The sequence below is a fragment of the Triticum urartu genome, chromosome 1A (genome assembly GCF_056163025.1).
Source record: "Triticum urartu cultivar PI428250 chromosome 1A, HENAU_Tu73, whole genome shotgun sequence".
NCBI classification, from domain to species: Eukaryota; Viridiplantae; Streptophyta; class Magnoliopsida; order Poales; family Poaceae; genus Triticum; species Triticum urartu.
The window spans coordinates 5191077-5212174 of record NC_141873.1 but is presented as its reverse complement, the minus strand read 5'-3'; the positions used below and the strand labels follow the sequence as shown (position 1 = coordinate 5212174).

General features: G+C 47.7%; 1 protein-coding gene and 1 pseudogene across 1 annotated transcript; both read right to left on the bottom strand.

The window, feature by feature from the left end:
* Positions 1–12845: 12845 nt before the first annotated feature.
* Positions 12846–20393, bottom strand: LOC147988187 (uncharacterized). Its single transcript, XM_087534202.1, has 2 exons — positions 20040–20393; positions 12846–13004 (listed from the first exon to the last, which is right to left on the bottom strand). The coding sequence occupies exons 1-2, from the start codon at positions 20382–20384 to the stop codon at positions 12846–12848; spliced, it is 504 nt and encodes a 167-aa protein (XP_087390328.1). The 5' UTR covers positions 20385–20393.
* LOC147988188 (uncharacterized) lies at positions 16641–19922 on the bottom strand (annotated as a pseudogene).
* Positions 20394–21098: the final 705 nt, after the last annotated feature.

Genomic DNA, 21098 nt, shown 5'->3' with positions numbered 1-21098 from the left:
GTATCATCGACCACCCTCAAGGTCAAACCCGTGCTTCTCCTTCGATTGCTTTCGAGGCGGTAGTACGTAGCCATTGGCCCAGTCGAACTTGAGCGAGACGGTCTTCGTTGCGAGCACCTTGTACCAGTGGAGCGAGGCATAGGCAAGCACGATGGCATCGCAGAAGTGGCCCGGCGCCTCCTTGATGTGGCCAGCCGAGAACATTGCATTGCCCTTCCTTCCTCGCCGGCCTCGCTCTTCCGATCGGTCGGATGTGGGGGACCTGACTTGCGATCGATTATGTGAAGCACTTAAGATGATCATCATCGAATCGATTGTCTAACTTAATCGTGCAACGTCCAGGGGACAACAATTATATGAGGGGGAGAAGGTTCCCGATGACAACCGTCCGAGCAAGAATAGGATCTCGAATCGAGTAGTATTTGTATTTTGATTCGTGGGTGACAGAGGCTTCACGGGCAATGAAATCTGGTAGACGGACGAAGAAACGGACGGGCAAACTCAGCGGAGGACATGCGAACAGAAGGTACAAAGCTATAAGAGGTTGCTTTTGCTAAACAACATTGGCTAGCTCATTTGGTTTCTGAAACGTTACTCCCAACCCAGGTTCGACTCGTGTCCCCATCAATTTTTTTTAATTCATCGTTGGCTTGTCGGCCTTCTTCCGGGCCACGGACGCAGCCCAGGATGCAGCCAGTCTGAGGCCCAACAGAGCAATGTGCGATGTAGAAATAATATCTCTACCACTAATAAAAGATCAGTGCTTTTAGAGATAGGCCCGCCGCTCCAGCTCCATGTTTTCCCTCTAGTTAGGGTTTGGGTCCTCCCGGTGGCGATCTCCGCCGCCGTCGAGATCTTCGCTTCCCTCTCGCCGATCAAACCAGAGCACGTCTGTGGAGCGATCAAGGGGCGATCACTGGGATCGCTACCCGCTCCTGGTCTGTGTCCCTGGCCGCGTCGCGGTTCTAGGGTTTCCACCAAAAGGCCCGATCTTCTACATCGGGTTAGTGTTCTCTATGGATTCGACCGGGGCCTCTGGCTCATCTGCGGTTAGTGATGTTGAAGCAATGATGAAGGAGTTGGGGCTGCGTGAGGAGGATCTGGACGACGTTGTTTTTGATGAGAAGGAGGCGCCACAGGAGGCGGCGAGGTGGGTTGCCCTAGCTAGGGTGAACACCAAGAAAACCTACAGTAGGACCTGGTTCTATCGCAATATGAGAGCTGCTTGGGACATTGCACAGGAATCGAAGTTCCGGCCTCTAGAGGATAATCTGTACACGGTGCAATTCTCATGTTTGGGGGACTGGGAGATGGTCATGAACGATGGTCCTTGGAATTTTAGAGGAGATGCAGTGATCCTGGTGCCATATGACGGGGTGACGAAACCGCCGTTGATCAAGCTTGACTATATCGATATCTGGGTTCAGATACATGATCTGCCGGACCTATATGCACATCTCGTCGGCCCTCTCGCATCAAAAGTGGGTGAGGTTCTGCACATCGAACAGTCGTCTCAGGACTTTACGGGGAATTTCTATCGTGTGTGGGTTCGCATCAAGGTTGATAAACCACTGAAGAATGTTGTGTCGATGATTAGAGATGGCAAGCGTCAAATCTACAGAGTTAAGTATGAAAGGCTGCCGGACTGGTGCGCCGTGTGTGGCATGTTGGGGCACCTATTCAAGGAGCACGGCAATGGTATACACCCTCCTTCTGCTTTGGTCTTCAAAGAACTGCGTGCTACTTGGTACATGCGATCTGGGAGAGGTCCAGGAGAAGGCAGAGGACGCAGGGGAGGTCGCCTTGGCGGCCGGTCAGGCGGTCGAGCAAAGACCTACGAGAGGGACAATGAGCATTATGGTGATGAGTATACGGATGAGGATGGTGGCGCTGAGGAAACATAGAGGGATGCGGTTATGGAGGAAAGCAACAGAAAGAGGGCGATCATGACAGAGAGTGCACCAAAGGAGATCGTCAGAGGCATGGATGGAGATGTGACTAGCTCAGATGGTAATCAGATGGCAATCATACCACATGGTGCTACTCCTTTGAGCCCTCCCCCGAAGAGAGACCCAAAACGCAACAAGACTTCAGAAAAAGATGGTGCCACTATCCCAAAAAACCCTTTGGCGGGCTCCCTCGAGGGGCGCCGCCGGGGACAATGAGTGCTTTGGTGTGGAACTGTCGCGGAGCGGGTAATGCCGCGACGGTTCATGAAATTCGCAATCTTGCGAAGAAGTTTACCCCTACCCTCCTATGTATCATTGAAACTCAAATAGATAGAGGTAGGGTAGAAGCTTTATCAGGAACTTTAGGCTTTGATTGTGCTTATGCAGTCGATAGCCAGGGTAGAAGTGGAGGTATCGGTTTGTTTTGGAATAAAGAAATAAAGATTGAAGTGTTGGGTTACTCTGTGTATCACCTTGATGTCTCTGTGGACGAGCCGGGAAAGGAGATGTGGCGCATGACATGTGTATACGGTGAAGCCCATACCCACCTTAGGCATCAAGCGTGGGATGTTATGAAAAACATCAGCACATCTAGTGATTTGCCGTGGCTATGCATTGGGGACTTCAATGAAGTTCTGCACTTGGAGGAACATGAAGTAGTTGGGAGACGTAGCAATGCTCAGATGCAAGCCTTTCGGGAAGCTACGGATGTGTGCGGGTTGCTGGATATTGGTTACAGAGGCCACTTTTGGACTTTTGAAAAGAAGGTAGTAGGGGGCTCTTACACCAGATGCAGGTTGGAAAGGGCGCTCTCTAATGCACAGTGGACTACTATGTTTCCATTGGCTCACTTGGATCACTTGGAAGCGTCTACATCTGATCATAGTCCGATCCTACTACATTGGGACGGACCGCACCAAACACCAGCGAAACGGGGTTTTCGCTATGAAATGATGTGGGAGACGCATGAGGAATTGAAGGACACGGTAAGTAATGGATGGGCTGGCCCACCATGCATGACCGTCGAAGATATGAGACAGAAGTTAGCGGCTATGTCTCAGAATCTTGAAGCATGGAGCCGTGATACTTTTGGGAGTGTTCGCAAAGAGATAAAAACGTTGCAACAAGAGCTTAAAAGGCTGCGAGATGATCCCGCGAGGATGGGGCCGAACCATGCGCAGCTCAAAATTAACGAGAAGCTCAAAATTAACAACAAGAGCTTAAATGGCTAGCGGCGGGTGATAAAAACACGAGATTCTTCCATTTGCGGGCTAGTCTAAGGTGGAAGAAGAACATGATTAGAGCGCTACAGAATTCATTGGGGGTGCTAGTTGAGGACCCGGCTGAACTGAAAGCTTTGGCATTTGAGTTTTATCAAGATTTGTACAGATCAGAAGGAGTACATGACATGGAGGCTGTTCTACAACATGTTCCGAGGAAGGTAACAGCTGGTATGAATGCTAATCTTTGTGCACCTTATACTAACGATGAGGTTAAAGCAGCGCTGTTTCAGATGTTCCCCACAAAGGCACCTGGGCCTGATGGCTTTCCAGGGGGGAAGATAGCCCTGAGAGCATAAATGATACAGTTTTGGTTCTTATTCCAAAGGTTACTAACCCCTCTCTCTTGTCACAGTTCAGGCCCATAAGCTTGTGTAATGTGTTATATAAGATCGCCTCCAAAGTGCTGGCCAACAGATTGAAGCTCATCCTACCGGATATTATTTCAAGGGAGCAATCTGCCTTTGTTCCGGGGAGGTTAATCACAGATAACATAATTTGTGCATACGAGTGTTTACACTTCATGAAGAGGACCAAGTCCAAAAGGAATAATTTCTGTGCGGTGAAGTTGGATATGATGAAAGCTTATGATAGATTAGAATAGTCCTACCTGCAAGCCATCATGAGCAAATTGGGTTTTGAGCAGCAATGGATTAACACCGTAATGGGTATGGTGTCTTCGGTTTCCATTTTAGTTCTGTTCAATGGAGAGAAACTTGACAATTTTAAGCCTACAAGGGGAATCAGACAGGGATACCCAATCTCCCCCTACCTCTTCTTGATTGCAGCAGAGGGCCTTTCATGCCTCCTGAAATCCCCAGTTCTCAGTCATCAGATTTGGTCGGTGTGAAGGTGGCTCCTACAACGCCACCCATTAATCACCTTCTTTTTGCAGATGATAGCCTACTGCTCTTCAAGACTAGTGTGGAGGGGGCAAATACGGTGTCAAACCTACTGGGATCTTATTGTGGGGCTTCGGGTCAAATAATAAATCATGAGAAATCGTCAATTTTCTTTAGCAAGGGATGTAGCCAACCATTGCGAGATAGCATAAGAAACATCTTGCAAGTGCAGAATGAGTCTTTGACAGACCGCTATTTGGGTATGCCTACTGAGGTGGGACACTCAAAAAACGGTACTTTCAAATACCTGGTGGATAGAGTATGGGACAAGTGAAAGGATGGATGGAGAAATTGCTGTCAGTTGGTGACAAGGAGGTTTTAATTAAGTCAGTGGCACAGGCAATTCCAGTTTACTCCATGTCATGCTTTAGATTGCCTAGAGGTTTGTGTGACAAAATTACCTCCATCATACGCCAGTTTTGGTGGGGGAGTAAAAGAGGCAGACGAAAGCCGTGCTGGGTAGCAATGGATATAATGGTTTGCCCAAAACATGTGGGAGGTTTGGGTTTTTGAGACATGTAGATTTTCAATCTTGTTCTGCTTGCTAGACAGGCGTGGAGAGTGCTAACCGAGCCTGAATCTTTAAGTGCTCAAATTTTGAAAGCTGCTTACTTCCCAGAATCAGATATACTAGAAGCTGAGTTGGGTTCACACCCTTCTCAGATTTGGCCAGCTATACTTGACGGGCGTGACGTTCTGTCTCAGGGGATCATTAAAAGGATTGGAGATGGGGAATCAACATTGATATGGGAGCAAAACTGGTTACCACGGGACAGCGTCAAGCGCCCGATCACGTCTCTGATCCAAAACCCTCTAGTGCGAGTGGCAGAGCTTATCGATAGCAGTACAGCAAGCTGGAGGGAAGGAGTCATTCGGGCGGTGTTTACGCCCTTTGATGCGGAAGCAATACTCAAGATTCCTCTTTGTCACAGGAGAGTTCATTATTGTTGGGCTTGGCACGAAGAAAGAAGAGGTATATTCAGTGCTCGTTCAGCGTACAGAATGATTGTGAGGATCAAGACGGAAAGGGAAGCATGGCTAGAAGAAAGGGAAAGTACATCACATGCGATTATGAACCAGGGAGGCTGGAATGATTTGTGGAGGCTGCATGTTCCGGCAAAACTGAAGCTTTTCATGTGGCGTTTAGCACAGCACTGCATACCATCACGAGAGCTACTTCATCACAGGAATATGGCCACCTCGCCGGCGTGTATGTTATGCGGAGCACACGATAGTTGGCGCCATGCCCTCTTGAGTTGCCCTATGTCTCGGTGTACATGGGCCCTGTCCTCCGATTCTGTTCTTGAACAGATTAGCATCAATCAAGATGACAATGCAAGGAGCTGGATCTTCAGTATGAGCGAAAAACTTGATATGGACGAGTTCATTCGGCTGACAGTTTCTCTATGGGCAATCTGGAGTGCCAGGCGAAAAGCTCTCCATGAAGGTATCTTCCAAAGCCCGCATGCAATCAATGGCTTTATCAATTCTTACTTGGCAGAATTAGAGAAACTGGACACACATCCAGAGCTGGGTACAGCAAGGGCTCCTCCAGTAGGTAGGGCATGGGTGTCACCACCAGAGAACCATGCAAAGGTTAATGTTGACGCCGCCGTTAGTCGCACCAGCAGATATGGGGCTGTAGCTGCTATTAGTCGAAGAAGGGATGGAAGTTTTGAGGGGGTTTCTTTGGTTGTCATTCCTTCTGTGAGTGATCCAGCAACGTTGGTGGCCACGGCGGTTAGGGAAGGCATAGCCCTCTCAACAGATCTAAACAATCAAAGGATTCATATAGCTTCAGATTGCAGGAATGTGGTGCATGAAATCAAGGAAGGAAGCAGATCAAGTTATGGTGCAATCATCCAGGAGATTAAATTAGGTGTTACTGCTTTTATCTCTTGTAATATAGTTTATGAAAGTAGGAGCTCGAATTTCAAGGCTCACAATCTAGCGAAGCATGCTTTACGATTGGGTCCGGGCCGTCATGTATGGCTAGGTCATCCGGGGAATCTTCCCTCCATCCCTGTAAATGTGGTGACGATATAATAAAGCTTCGCGTGATTGTCTCAAAAAAAAACTAACAAAAAAAAATCAGTGTCTCAAAAAAAACTAATAAAAGATCAAACATGATCTTCTCTAAAAACACCCCATAAAATGTACACGGACGCATTATCACCATCTGATTAGGTCCACTAAACTTAATTTAATGGTTAGCCTAATCTATTCTCCCGTGTGTACTTAATAATTTGGATTGACTGACCGTACTCCACCGCACCGCAGAGAAACCTTCAGGCCTCCCTTCCGCAACCGCATCGCCCGTAATCGCACGAGAAAAGAAAGGAATTTGTTCAAAATTACTCACCCTCATATAATCATGCAATGCATCCCCTATAATCACGCACCCTCAGATAGGCACCATCCCTGCCCTCGCTCCCCGCCCGCCGCGCCGCCCAGGGAGCAGGAGTCGCCACGCCCCCGGCCTCGTGCCGTGCCGCGCGCAGCATGCCGCCCACCGCGCCGCCATCGTGCCCCCGGCCCGCCGCTGCTCCTGTGCCGCCCCCAGCGCGCCTGCACTCCTGTTTAAGGTCCCTCCCGCCATGTCACGCTTCCCGGGCCTGCCGCGCCGCGCCTCGAGTCCTCCGTTCTGCGCCCCAGTGCCTCTTCTCCCTGCTATGCTCCCTCGACAGAGAGATGTCTAGCACCATGCGTACGCGAGGAGGGCTCTACAGAGAATTCCTTCCTCTGAATCCTCCATCTAAAAGGTATACACGGTCTTTGATCTAAACTTGGTCGTGTATAAGCTCGGGAAGGACCAATTTTATCTTTTTTTATTTGATAAAACGAACATATAAGTGTATGTAGATCCCTGAGATCGTGATTGATGATGTGTTTCTGCCTTAATAGATCGCCACATGAAAATAGTTGATTCCTGGATTGAACTGTGAAACTTAGTGAATGGAGAGAATGATTTCATTTCTCAAAAATCAAATGACTTCCATTTGGCACTGTGTTAAGGTCTAATTATGCTAGCCATGAGGATGGGGGAGACTGAGATGGCTGAACAACTGAGCCCAATGCTCCACTATTCAAGAATACTGAGGTTTGATGTCCATGTTTCATTAGATAGGAGCTTCTTTATTTTAGGTTCCAGTCGAGTCAATATCGGTTGATCTTGCTTCTTTATTTCAGTGATATTATTTCCATTTGCGATTGAAGATTGCAGTGTGACTTTTCTGGCTTTTACCTACAATTTCCAGATTACAGGCAGTCGTTGAAACAATTGCAACATGCTCAAGGTTTGAAGGTGAAGCAAATGTGAATTACTAGGTCTCCTATCATTTCCTTTTTACTGGAAACTGTGGGGATGATAGTTCCTAATTTGAGCTGATGCATCTTACAATCCCAAAAGAGTTCTTTTTGTGGAAGTCACGAACCTTGTATCTTAAACCATTTTGATTGTTTAATCTGTTAAAGTCTGCAGCTTTATTGTCTCATTGACTCATTTTGAAACAGCGATGCGCCGCCTCTCTCCCACCGGGACTCCCGACGCCGCCAGCACCTCCCATCTCTATATGCTGATTTCTCTATTGATTCCATTAATATTGGTTGGAGGTGATAGAGGATGGAGGTGGCTTTCTTTCTGTTTATTGAAGAACTAGCGGATTTTCCTGATGCTTGTGCGTGCTAATTATGCCTATTCTTGGTATGTGACCTGCACACATATGCTTAGATGCTCTTTTAATTTTCTCTCATACTTATACAGATTTTTTATTGATTTGCCACTAATTTGTACTGGAGGTCTTATATTGGTCTCATGCAGGTATTGCAACCTCGTGATATAACACTATTTTGCACTGTAACACTATTTACCCACAAAGACTGCTGCTTGATGATTTTATTGTAAAGTTTTCAATTAACTCTACTCTTTGCAGCTCATTGGCTTGGTCAGAAACCGGAGTCATGGAGGCTTACTTGTCACACTATCATAGGAAAGAAAGAAAATTCCCGCAAGGCATGTTTTCACTAACCTTTGTTACTCCCTCCATTTTTATATACAAGGCCACAAACTTAGTTTACAGGTACCAATGTAAAATTTAATGTGTGCTTTTCAAGTTAGCTTTTCTTTTCGTTTACTGGGATCATTAATACGCCATATGCATGCAAGAAAACTGGATGGTGGAAGTAGCTGACTGTCATTATGGCTGCATGCATGCAAGTATTAAATAGTTTATTAGTACGAGAAAATATCATTAATTTTGCCTCGATTATTGTTGGTGACCTTGTATAGATGCAAAATGTATATTCCATAATGGTCTTGTATAAGTAAATGGAGGGAGTAGTATTTATAGTTGTATTATAAGTATGTTTCACGAAAAAAAAGTCAGGTTGTTTTCCAACGTGGAAGAAATATTGTACTGTGAAGATGCACATTTGATGTACTAGCATAATATGATGCAATTGTACCTCCTGCTATGCAGTGTTGCCATGCACACATGTCCTCCCTTGTTGCCATGCGCACCAGTTCCTGACAGTTTCCAAGTTTTCTTTGTGTCTTCGCTTGCATTGCTAGACTTATTGGCTCAAAAGATGAACACATCAAAGAACATGTATACTACCGATAACATTATCATTAATGATGGATAATCTCTTCTTCACATCCCTATTATTACCCTGTATGATTGGACTTGATAGTAGAATTATTTGTGCGTAAGTTTGTATATTTAAGACCGTTCCTGGGCATCCATGGTAAATTGTAAATTGTTCTGAACTGTTGGCATAGAATAGATCCAAGCAAAACAGCCACCATCATTTGTAATTATTTAGATAAAAATATAAACATGTTTTTTATTCTTTCATGTTTGTAAATACCTAAAACTAAATTAAAACTAGAGTATAATGCAAGACGTGCGCCGCACATGCAAGCTTACTAGTAGGTGAAAAAAACTGAAAGCGTAAATTCAAGGGAAGAATAGTATTATGACGGTGAACGCACGGAGTCAATCCGTGGTTTATTATTAGGAAAAAGATTGTTGGGCATTAATCCTATGGTTCCGATTCATTAATTGGCGTTTCAAATTCCCTTTTTTAAAAATTTCCTTTTGTTGAATGATAAGTTGTAGTGCAAAGACCAAAGAAGAGAATTACTATTATGATTGTCACAATAGATATATGGAAACCTACTCCCTCTGTCATTAAAGGAGAATATTCTTAACTTTGTTGGAGGGTCAAACTATCTCAAAATTGGCCGAGTTTGTGCAAAAGCATATTAATGTTTGTGAAACCAAATAGGTATATGAGGAACATATATTTTATCATGAATCTAATGTTAATAATTTGATGGCATAAATGTTGATGTATTATTGTATAAATATGGTCAAACATAAAAAAACTTGACTTTTCAACAAAGTTGAAAGTACACTTTTTTTAGGATGGAGGGAGTATGTCTACTCGCTATATGCCCATGCGCCCGGTGCGTTCATGACACCACATACCTACATACTATATGGGAGTTTGTCTGTTAAAAACCATATTATTTCTGCAGTTCCATATATTGTTATGGCAGATCATTCGGTCACTATGCCATTGATATACAAGGAGCCACGGTTCGCTTCTGACTTCCACACATTCCACCACACCTTCATGGGTCCCGCCTCTTCGAGGACCGCACCATGGAGAGAGCGGATAGGCAGGCTGCTTTGGGCATGCGAGCTCAGTGCCCTGCTACAGATTACGACCCATTTTTGGTGGTAAATAAAACCGTGAAGCCGTGATGGTATTCAAAATTGGCGATCATTAAATTCTACTTTAGTCAATTGTGACAACAGTTAACACTGTAGTACTGGTGAATGCGAAATTGCTATAAGTGTTTGTTAGGGGACATGGATGTGGGAGTCGGCCATCCAACATCATCCGCATGCATTTCAAAACTGGTCAACTAATCAGACGAAACTCATGCAATCTGGATGATATTTATCAAAGTTCAGACAGAAAATAACACAAGTCATCCATACATATCATGCAAATAAGTCTAGTACAACATAGTGCAAATTCAATGAGATTAACCAGATATTTAATAAGTTTTTCAAGAATGGATCATGTCATCCCGCACATACTGCCCTTCAGCTTTGTCTAACACCACAGCAGCATGTACGGGCTATACAGTGTGTAGAGCAACATTGAGTGAGTGATTCCATCAACCATTTGAGCAAGAAGAAGCAAAACTTACGATCTCCCTCTTTGCGGGCGCAATGGCCACCTTGCATCCAGCAGAGCAACTGCATGACAAAACTTGGTGATGATGGTCTGGATGGCATACCATCGATACAATAACGACCTCACATTGCATTCTTGGATGATGTGCATGTCGTAAGGCGTGAAATGAATCATGCCGATACGGCCAACCACGCATCACACAACAGCTCATCCTCCATCGTCAAGTACCCCTTCATCCTTTGTACTATGAAAAAACAACATGGCGTTCGAAATTAATGTCAATGGCGTACTGTACCTGGCAACAGACTGCTCTAGGGTGGACGCGGCGTCGTAAAAGGTGAGGAGACGTGTATGTGATGGTTGTGGACGTCCGGCAACGCCTGTGTGGCTGCGGGAGGGGTACAGAGGCAGAGACGGAGGTGGAGGGTGTGGATGCAAAGCAAGGAGGAGAAGGGCCGGATTGGAAGAAAATTGAACCGTGAAGGGGATTTAGCGGACCAGCGGTGTCGAAGTCCTACATGGCTGCTGTCACGGATGCATTTTGGTTCACATGAAGGAGCACATCTGATGTAATATGGTACGTTCACATGTTGATGTTCATGAAGATAAGGTATGCACCAACACTATTTTTAACTAGATGATGCCCCGCGCATTGCGGCGGGAATTTGTAACACATGATGTTAAGAAAATAAGTGTAAACCTATGGAGTTATATAATATGATGGTATTGAAAATTTAGATACCTAATAAATTGCTGGCGTCCAACTCATACTTTCATAATCATATCACAATAATATAAGTGTAATGATGAATAATTACCGATCATATGTCCTGAGGCAAATTGACTATAGTTAAACAAAATTTCTATATCGCCCTATACTGCCAGCCATAATCTCCTTTGAACTTCTGATTAGTAATCTCCGTTTCACTTCTCATTAGTAAATGGCAAGCATGCTCTGACGAATAACTCTGATGGTCTGACATGTAAACTTGACAATATCAAGTATAATTATGAAATGAGTAATGTTCTGGATTCTTGGTCCTTTTAGTCCTGGGAAAAAACTACAATCATTGCTATTTCATGTCTACGTCGTCCAAAATAACAATGAAGAGATGGCGCAAATCCAGAATCTCATGCTAAATTGTTTGAACAGAACCTGTTCAGAAACAACAACAGGATCTGTAACCTTATCAAACGTCAAATGCTCATGATTCCACATCAGCAACAAATTTTAGATCAAATCTTGCAATGAGGACAGAGTAGAATAGCAAAACATGACTGGGGATAATAGGAATAAAGTAATAGAAGAAATTCATTAGGAAATAATAATATTGTCTATATTCTGATGGAAGGAATTGAAGAGAGAATGGACTCACTGAGGCATCAAGGCTATGGATCTTGCCAAGGCAAAAGCTGGTGACCGCTGATTTCATCATCAGGGCTAGACAGAACTCACCTAGCATCGCGGGCTCATAGCCTCGTCATCCTTGAAGGCGTCTACCTGGATTCATATAAGGTGAACAATTGGTTCGGCAGTGGGAGTGATGCACACGGGATGGGAGCGCCATCACAGGTTGCACTCAGCTGGACCACCGTTGCCTGCTGCGTGGTGGTGAAGGTGAGAGGAGCACAGTCGAGACGCGCCGGCGCCAATAAGGGTTCGCCGCCACCACGGGCAGTATTCTGACCTTCTGCAGAGAGAGAGAGAGAGAGAGAGAGAGAGAGAGAAGGAAGGTGAGAAAGAATCCTGGCGATTTTTCGAGCGAACCGGTGGAGATTTATTCGGTGAGGGAGATGAAGGAACTTCCAGGATGGAAGGTCAGAAGATAACACCCCAGGTCATTGGTCGGGATGAAAGGTCAAATAGCTTTAACCGTCCTCCCACCGTGTTAATACTCCCATCATAATTAAATCTGTTTCCCCATCTTCCTTCCGTGTTAATAGCTACAGAGTATTTGCATGCGATCCTATATTGAAGGCTGCCTGTAGTCAATTTAGCGATCCTATATTGATGACTTTTGCATGCGGTCTGGGTAGATAGAAAATTGCTGAGGTGGCACAGCAAGTGCGCTGAGAGAGAGACAAAGCAGATGATTGGTTGGTGTTTGGAACTGAAGACTGATGTGGCAAATATGGTGATGTGGACAGTGTGCATGTAGAGAGAATTGCTATAGTGGGGATTAACTTCTTAAGAATGTAAGATTCAGATCAACCTTTTTATTTTTAATTGTCATGTGAAGTGTTGTTAAGTTGTCTAAATAATGCATTCACGATAAGGAGGTTACCTTTTTTTTGAAAAGGAGGAATTCCCCGGCCTCTGCATCAGAAAGATGCATACGACCATCTTATTAACCAAATAACGCAGTGCCAACATGGTTCCAATGTCTCCAAAAGTAATAAGAAAAAAAGGAAAAAAGCTCACACAGAGCCAAAGAAGGCTAGAAACACCCACTAGCCATGAACAGACGCCACAACCGGCTGGCTAAAACTAGATAGGTAAACTATATGCCTATCCTATTACATGACCGCCATCCAAACCGGTTGAAGATATCCCGAGCTACCATCTCCCAGCGGAAAGACCCAGTAACCAAATGCTCCCTGGCCTCAGTCTGGGTGAGTGGCGACCACGAACGGATCAGTGCCGTAGTTCGGAATATGACCTGCAAAAAATGGATACATGATATTCTATTAAAAACCAAATCATTTCTGCAAGTCCAGATAGTGCACAGCAAAGCACAATCTCCAACCCGAATATGTCTCGCTAAGTCAGGCTCAATCCCATTAAGTCATGTCCCAAATAACGCGTTAACAGAATTCGGTGGATTGATATTAAAAGCAATGTGGACCGTCTGCCAAAGAACCTTGGCCAACGGGCAATCAAAAAAGAGGTGTTTGATAGTCTCATCCCGATCGCAGAAACTACACCTAGTAGGTCATGTCCAATTACGCTTTATCAAGTTGTCCTTTGTTAAAATCACTTGTTTATGGACAAACCACATAAACACTTTTATTTTCAAAGGAACTTTGACATCCCAAACATGCTTGGACGTAGGAATGGAGTTCGAATTAATAACATCAATATACATTGATTTAACAGTGAATACTCCAGACTTAGTAAATTTCCAGCGTAATTCATCGGGTTGTTGTGAAAGCTGGACCTCCATCAATCTCCTAACTAGACGGAGCCATTCTTCCCAACGATTGCCCGCTAGCGCTCGTCTGAACTAATATTAAGGGGGATAGATCGAAAGACCGATGCGACGAACACCTCACGTCGTTGAACAATATGGTACAAAGACGGATATTGGATGGCCAAGGGTGTCTCGCCGAGCCAAGTATCCTCCCAGAAACGTGTACTCATGCCGTTTCCAATAACAAACTTCGTCCTATTAAACAGGGACTGTTTGACTTTCATCAGACCTTTCCAGAAAGGTGAATCGGTGGAGGTACTTGCTGCGAAGGATTTGAGCCCACATAGCATCACTCTTCGGTGAGAGCTTCCACAGCCACTTGCTAAGAAGGCATTTATTCTTAACTTCTAGATTCTCAATACCTAGACCCCCTTGGTCTTTCGGTCTACGGATGATATCCCATTTAGCAAGCCGATATTTTCTTTTAAGCTCCTGACCCTGCCAAAAGAAACGCGATCGATAGAAGTCCAGTCTCTTCCTAACACCAACTGGGACCTCAAAGAACGATAGGAGAAACATTGGCATACTCGTGAGCACCGAATTAATCAGGATTAATCAGCCTCCGTATGACATGAGCTTACCCTTCCAGCAACTCAATTTCTTCTAGAATCGGTCCTCGATGCACTTCCACTCTCTGTTTGTCAGCCTACGATGGTGGATTGGAATACCAAGGTAAGAAAAGGGTAACTCTCCCAACTCAGACCCAAACAATTGCCTATAAGCATCCTGTTCGTCTTTGGCTCTTCCAACTCACTTCCACAGCTCGCTCTTATGAAATTTAATCTTTAACCTGGTCAATTGTTCAAATAGGCATAACACAAGCTTCATATTTCTCGCCTTGGCCAAGTCATGCTCCATAAAGATGATTGTATCATCAGCATACTGAAGGATGGATACACCTCCATCAATGAGATGAGGTACCAATCCACCTACTTGACCATTTTCCTTAGCCCTTCCTATCAAAATTGCTAACATATCCACCACAATGTTAAACAAGATAGGGGACATCGGATCTCCTTGTCTTAGGCCTTTATGTGTCTGGAAGTAATGACCTATGTCATCATTAACTTTAATTCCCACACTACCTTTTTGCGTAAATGATTCAACCTGTCGGCGCCAGGCTTCATCAAAACCTTTCATACGCAATGACTGTTGGAGGAATGGCCATTTGACCTTATCGTACGCTTTCTCGAAATCCACCTTAAAAATTACTCCATCTAATTTTTTGGAATGGATTTCATGGAGTGTTTCATGCAGGACGACCATCCCTTCAAGGATATTTCTGTCCGACATGAAAGCAGTTTGGGACTGTTGCACCACAGAATGCGCAATCTGTGTGAGCCTGTTAGTCCCGACCTTGGTGAAAATTTTGAAACTAACATTGAGGAGACAAATCGGCCTGAATTGCTCAATTCTCACAGCATCCGTTTTCTTGGGAAGCAGTGTGACAGTCCCAAAATTCAAGTGAAATAATTGAAGCTGTCCAGAGAACAGATCATGGAACATAGGTAGTAAATCCCCCTTAATAATATGCCAGCACTTTTTATAGAACTCTGTCGGGAATCCACCCGGTCCGGGAGCCTTATTATTTTTCATCTGTGCAATAGCATCAAACACCTCCTTCTCCGAGAACGGGGCAACCAGAATATCATTATCGACAGCAGATAGCTGAGGCACATCCTCAGTCCTGGACTCATCGAGGGACACACAATTATCCTCCAGAGGTCCAAATAACTGCTTATAATAGTCGGTAATATATGTTTTTAGGTTATCCTGACCTAAAATAGTGCCCTCGTCTTGCTCAAGCTGGAAGATACGCTTCTTTCTGTGCTTGCCATTAGCGATCAAATGAAAGAATTGAGTATTCGCGTCCCCTTGGACCACTTTGCGGACTTTAGCACGCAAAGCCCACTTCAATTCTTCTTCGCGGAGCAGTTCTTTCAACCTCTTCTCCGCCTCATTTTTAACCTGAAGCTCAGCTGGCGATAAAATAGTGGATTCGGCCTTTATGTCTAGGGCCTGTATAAGAGTAAGGAGTCTATCCTTTTCAATCTTATACACACCACTGAGGTGCTTATCCCAACCCCGTAGGAAGCTTCTCAAATGCCTAATCTTATTCTGCCAACGCTCTATCGCAGTCTTGCCTTCTGCACGTCTATCCCATTCCCTAGCAATCAAGTCCAAGAACCCCTCACGTTCAAACCATGACATCTCGAAAGAGAAGGTGTTCTTGTTACCCACGTGGTTCGGCTCCCCTGTGTCGACGAACAAGGGGGTGTGATCGGATATTCCCCTCGAAAGAGCTTGCACCGTAACCAGAGGGAACTTTTGTTCCCACTCCACACTTGCAAGAACTCGATCAAGTTTTTCATATGTTGGGTTTGGCAGAGCATTAGCCCAGGTAAACTTTCTACCAGAAAGCTCTATCTCTCTCAGATCCAAGCTTTCAATAATGGTATTGAACATAAACGACATCTGCTGTCAAAGTTATCATTATTCTTCTCCTCTCTCCTCCTGATGATATTGAAATCACCTCCAACTAAAATTGGAAGCTGTTCTGACCCACAGATTCGAACAAGGTCCGCGAGAAACTCCGCTTTAAGCTCGGGCTGTGCGGCACCATAAACCTCCACCAAAGCCTAGTTTAAACCATCTATCCTAGACCTGACTCGAAACTTTACCGCGAAGTCGCCCATCACCACACTTCGGACTTCAAGCGAATCACATCTCACACCTAGTAAGATACCACCCGATCTTCCTCGCGGAGGGAGGTAATGCCAATCGAAATCAATACCACCCACAAGAGAAGAAAGAAACTGGGGCGCAAAGTTATCTCTACTAGTCTCCGATAGAGCAACAAAATCTAACCTCTGCTCTAAAGCTGCCTCAGCTAGGAATCTTCTTTTAGCCAAGTCCTTCAGACCTCTGCTATTCCAAAAGATTCCTCTCATATTTCATCATGGAATTTTTTAGTGGTTCGAATCCTAGCACTCCTACGAACTGCGAAATCTGGATAGATCTTCTGTTTCCACTTTCGCTTTGGTTTACTAGGCTCTATCGCCCGGTCCTCATAACCGGGATCACATATATTACTAGCTTCATTCTCTAGGGGTCATGATTGGGGGGTACTAGACCAGCACACAGATTATCGAGCACTCTAACCCCTAACGCATCAATCTCATCATCTTCCTCAGAGTCATGATTGGGGGGTACTAGATCCGCACACAGATTATCAAGCACTCTAACCCCTAACGCATCAATCTCATCATCATTCATTGGTTTAACTGCTACAAGATTACGAATAGTCTCTAAGGCATGTTCCGCCTCCAAATCTAATAGATCATTAACCGAATTGGTAATCTCACTGTCCGTAGCACCTAGTGAAACTCCTAATTGGTTTGCATTATTTATAATGTCCTCATTAGAAAAATGCAATAAGGAATTAGATAAGTTAACGGACATACCAGAAGATAATGCAGCCTCCTGAAGCTTGGCCGCCCTCATAGCGCACCGCTGCTGCATATCATCCACCTCCGGGATGTCAAGGATGCGCGCACTCATCCGTCTCCCCTCCGAGATAGGGTCCGGGATCCCGCCGAATGCGACAACCTCCTCCCTAGTAAAACCTGGCACAGAGTCCCTCAAAGGGTCTACCGAGGTTACCAGAGAAGGCGTCTGCAGGCTCCCGAGCCCCTCAGACGGATGCCCCACACCGAGGACCCTGGCCCTGGGTATGAGCGAAGAGGGGATGGCGGGGGCCGCCTGCCCGCGCCCTCCTCCCACTCCACTCGCCGGCTCAGACGGGTGAGCCAACGGCGAAGGAGAAGCGGTCCTCCTGATCGTTGGGGAAGAAGGAGGAACCAGGGCCTCCTGACCCAGCTCCCCCCACCGCAGCTGCTGCCGTGGTGGTTACCGCCACCACCAGAGCAGCATGAGCCGAGGCCACCTGCCTCAGGCTCCCGCTCCCAGCACAGGCCGACCCCCTCGGGGCCGGCGTCACCGACGCCACCGAGATCGGGATGGGGATGGGAGAAGGCGAGGCCACCTGCCACGAACCCCCTCCCCCACGACCCATCTTGCCCACAGTCGCCGACACCGTAGTCGCGTCCACGTGAGGCGCCAGGACCAGAGAAGCACCCTCCGGCGTCCCCTCCGAAGCTCCAACCAAAGTCCTTGCCGACCGTTCAGCAAAAAATATAGCATCCCCCTCGAACTCCAACGGAGGGAGCGTGTGCTCAAGATACTCATCAGACTCTACCCGGTCACTCCAAAGTCTAGGAGGTGCCGAGGCTGGCTCAAAGGACCCAAAACGCAGAGTAGCCATGGGCACCACTGGTGATGCTGCGGGCTCAGCCCCGGCGCCATCCCCAGGCAACTGAGCAGCTGGTTGATAACCGTTAGACCCCTCTCGCGTGGGCTCATCTGACGGTGCCCCCTTGGCCCCCGCATTGCCATCACTGTCGTGCATGTCAACATCGTTACCATTAACCGCATCAGCAAATAAATCAGTGTCCTCAAACTCGATCTCTAGCGGGAACACCTCTCCCCTATAGGTCCAGTTGACCTTATCAGGCACGAACTCAATATCCAGCACACTCACTAAAATCCGGGCCACCCCATGAGCACGTGTGAAAGGCATATCCACTTTTTCTATCCTCCCAACCATGATGCCCATACTAGCCACCACTCGAGCATCCTGTAGAGGCTTAGATGGAGCCCCTATAAACCGTAAGCAGACCTGCGTAAGCGGCTTTCCCTTAGGCTCAACCTGCTTCCACTCGTGAAACTCTAGGATACACTTAGTACCGGGGACTCTACACAAGCCAAAGCTCAACAATCTCTGCAAATCATCCACAGTTGGGAAATCAACCTTAAAAATCCTGTCCTCCAGAAGCACCAATTCCCATCGAAAATCCCCGGGAGCCAGCTCCTGAAGCCTCCTCACAATCTGTGCCTCAGTCACTTCGCCCTGTGTCGCTTTCACAATCCCGGTAGTTAAGCTCAAGGTTTCCTCCGGGACCTCTCTCGCAGCCGGGGACTCAAAAAACATGAGCTTAGCACAATAGACTCCATAAATATTAAGCGACGGAGGCAGGTCACGCAACAGCGGGCACTCCCCCGAGTCATGTGCAGGCTTGCCACACGACTCACACAGCTGGGCCATGCACTCAGCAATGAAGTGTCCTTTCTCACCACAACGGTAACAAATCATCCTCTCCTTCTTACGCCCTCTCGACATCAGACCTGTCGGTAACCTCATCCACCGTCCCAGCCTCAGGAACGTCAACACTGGCCAAGGCAGTCACCACCTCCATCACCTGGGAAGGAAGCTCAGTGGAAATATGGTCGGACTCGACAGTAGACGCCGCAGGGTCAACTGCCCTGGGTGGGGGCGGTCGACGAAATCTCCCACGGCCCCCACCCCGACCACAACGATGGCCACGAAAGCCTCCTCTCCGATGGTGATCCGGGCCGGAGGCCCCCTCGACAAAACCACCTGCCGGGCCGAGAAACGGTCTCTCAGCAGACCCGTCACTTTGTCAGGCATATCCACGACCTCCTCCTGTGGAAGAGGATCCTCGGTGCTGACCTTCACCATACACATCATACCCATCATCCCCCCAATGGCCTCGGGGCGGATCCTTGGGGTCTCTGTTACTAGAGTTCGTCCTCGTCTGTGATGGACCCGCGCGGTTTTGAGGCGGCCTTGCGACGTAGTGGGGCGGAGGTGCGGCGCGAGGCGGACCACCAGAGGGAGTCTGCACCACCCCAAGGGCAGTACCACCACGACCAGCCGGAGCCACCCCGGCCACGCCCGGCGCCGGTGGCCGCATGCCAGCACGACCCGCCCCGCCCAGCAGCAGGGAGCTGTTGCCCCGGTGGCCGGATGCCTTGATAAGAAGCACCCCGGCCCGGAAGACCTGGTGCGCCACCACCGCCCGCCGGCGGCCTCTGTCCGGGCGGCCCCAGAGCACCTCGCCCAGGCCCCGCCGCCGGCGGCGGAATTGCCCCGCCCCTTCCCACCGCACCGGTGGGCTTCCCAGCAGGCGGCGGAGCAGCCCCACGGCCGGCCATATCCCGGAGTGGAGGAATCCTCCTTGCCCGACTAGCTCCGCAAATCGGGAAACCACGCGTCCCAAGCTTGCGAACCCTAGACAGAAGAGGCGACGGCGCAGGACACAAAACACGCTCGCCCTCGTACGTGCATGGGGCATCGATACCGAAAGGGGCAGAAGAGTGACCTCGATCAGCATGGGCCTCATACCCATCTGACACCGGCCCAACTTCACTCAGGCCCGAATCCGTCCGAACCGGCCCAGCCGCATCCAGCAGCTGATTCAAACGGACCGCCCTCGCGGTCGAGATCTCGGTCGCCGCCTCTGCCATGACGGGCACCGCTGACGCCTGCCGACCGGCGTGCCGCCTCCCACTCTTCCGCTTCTTCACCGTGATCCAAGATTCCGGCCTAATCATATCAAATAATGTAAGATTTGGAAGACTCACCTTAGGAATGGGCCCTTTCCAAGGCCGGATCGCCGACGCCGCCGTCTTCCGATGAACAACGCGCCGGATCATCTCGATCTTCTCGCCCACGTGAAGACCTATACGTGCCGGATCGTCCGGTGGTAGAACCCGATCGATCGTAGTGGCCACCTCCTCTTCGCTATAACTTGAATGGAAAAACTCACAAATAAGATCCGAAGGAGAGGGAGACGGCGGCGACTCCACCGGCGCTGCCTCCCCATCCTCATCCTCGTCGTCGTCGTCGGTCTCGGCGAGCGCCCAGAACCGGCCGCCGACCCGCCGTTGATCGCCGGCGCTGGACGACTTAGCCGCGGTCGGGCGCATGGTCGCCCGCCCAGTCACCCAGTCGCTAGACCCCATCTCTTGGTTACCCGGTAGAACCCTCACATGAGTAGCTACTGCATATATTATCCCAAAACCTATCCATGATGTGTTGCGCAACACCGCCCAAGTCGTGGTCCGTAGTGCATCCTAGCAATAAACAAGTTGAGATAGCAGCTGGAAGCTTTGCACCAAACAGACACATGGCACTGCTCAAGTCTCCGGCATCCTATGTGTTGGAATAAGCCACGGCGTCTGATGCGGTCGGGCGCGTCGGGTGCGCGGAGGACGTGCGGGGCGCAGCTGCGTGTGTACGTGTGTGTGTGTGGTGGTGTGTGAGTTTGCTCGCGTCGAGTCCATCACAGTAGTGCTAGGTCGTGTAGCAATGGGTAGTTGCAGCGGGCGCTGAGTATGCGCGATGGTGCGGAGGTCCCGCGGATGAGCAGCGGCGCACGTTGAGGGAAACCGAGTCATCAGGCGTTCGTGCGCTGGGTGAACACATCTTGCGTGGGTACTGCGCTGCCTAGGCTAGCTACAAAGCCGGCTTTATAATCCGTTTGTTATGCGTGGTACGCGTGCATATATATAACAGGAAAGCGGAGGCGTTTGGTCGCCAGTAAAAAGTGCTTATTTTACCTTCGTTCAGAGAGAGAGGGGGCTGCGCCAACAATATGCACTTGGAGTAGACAGCATGATTAATGACAGCTAAAATGAAAC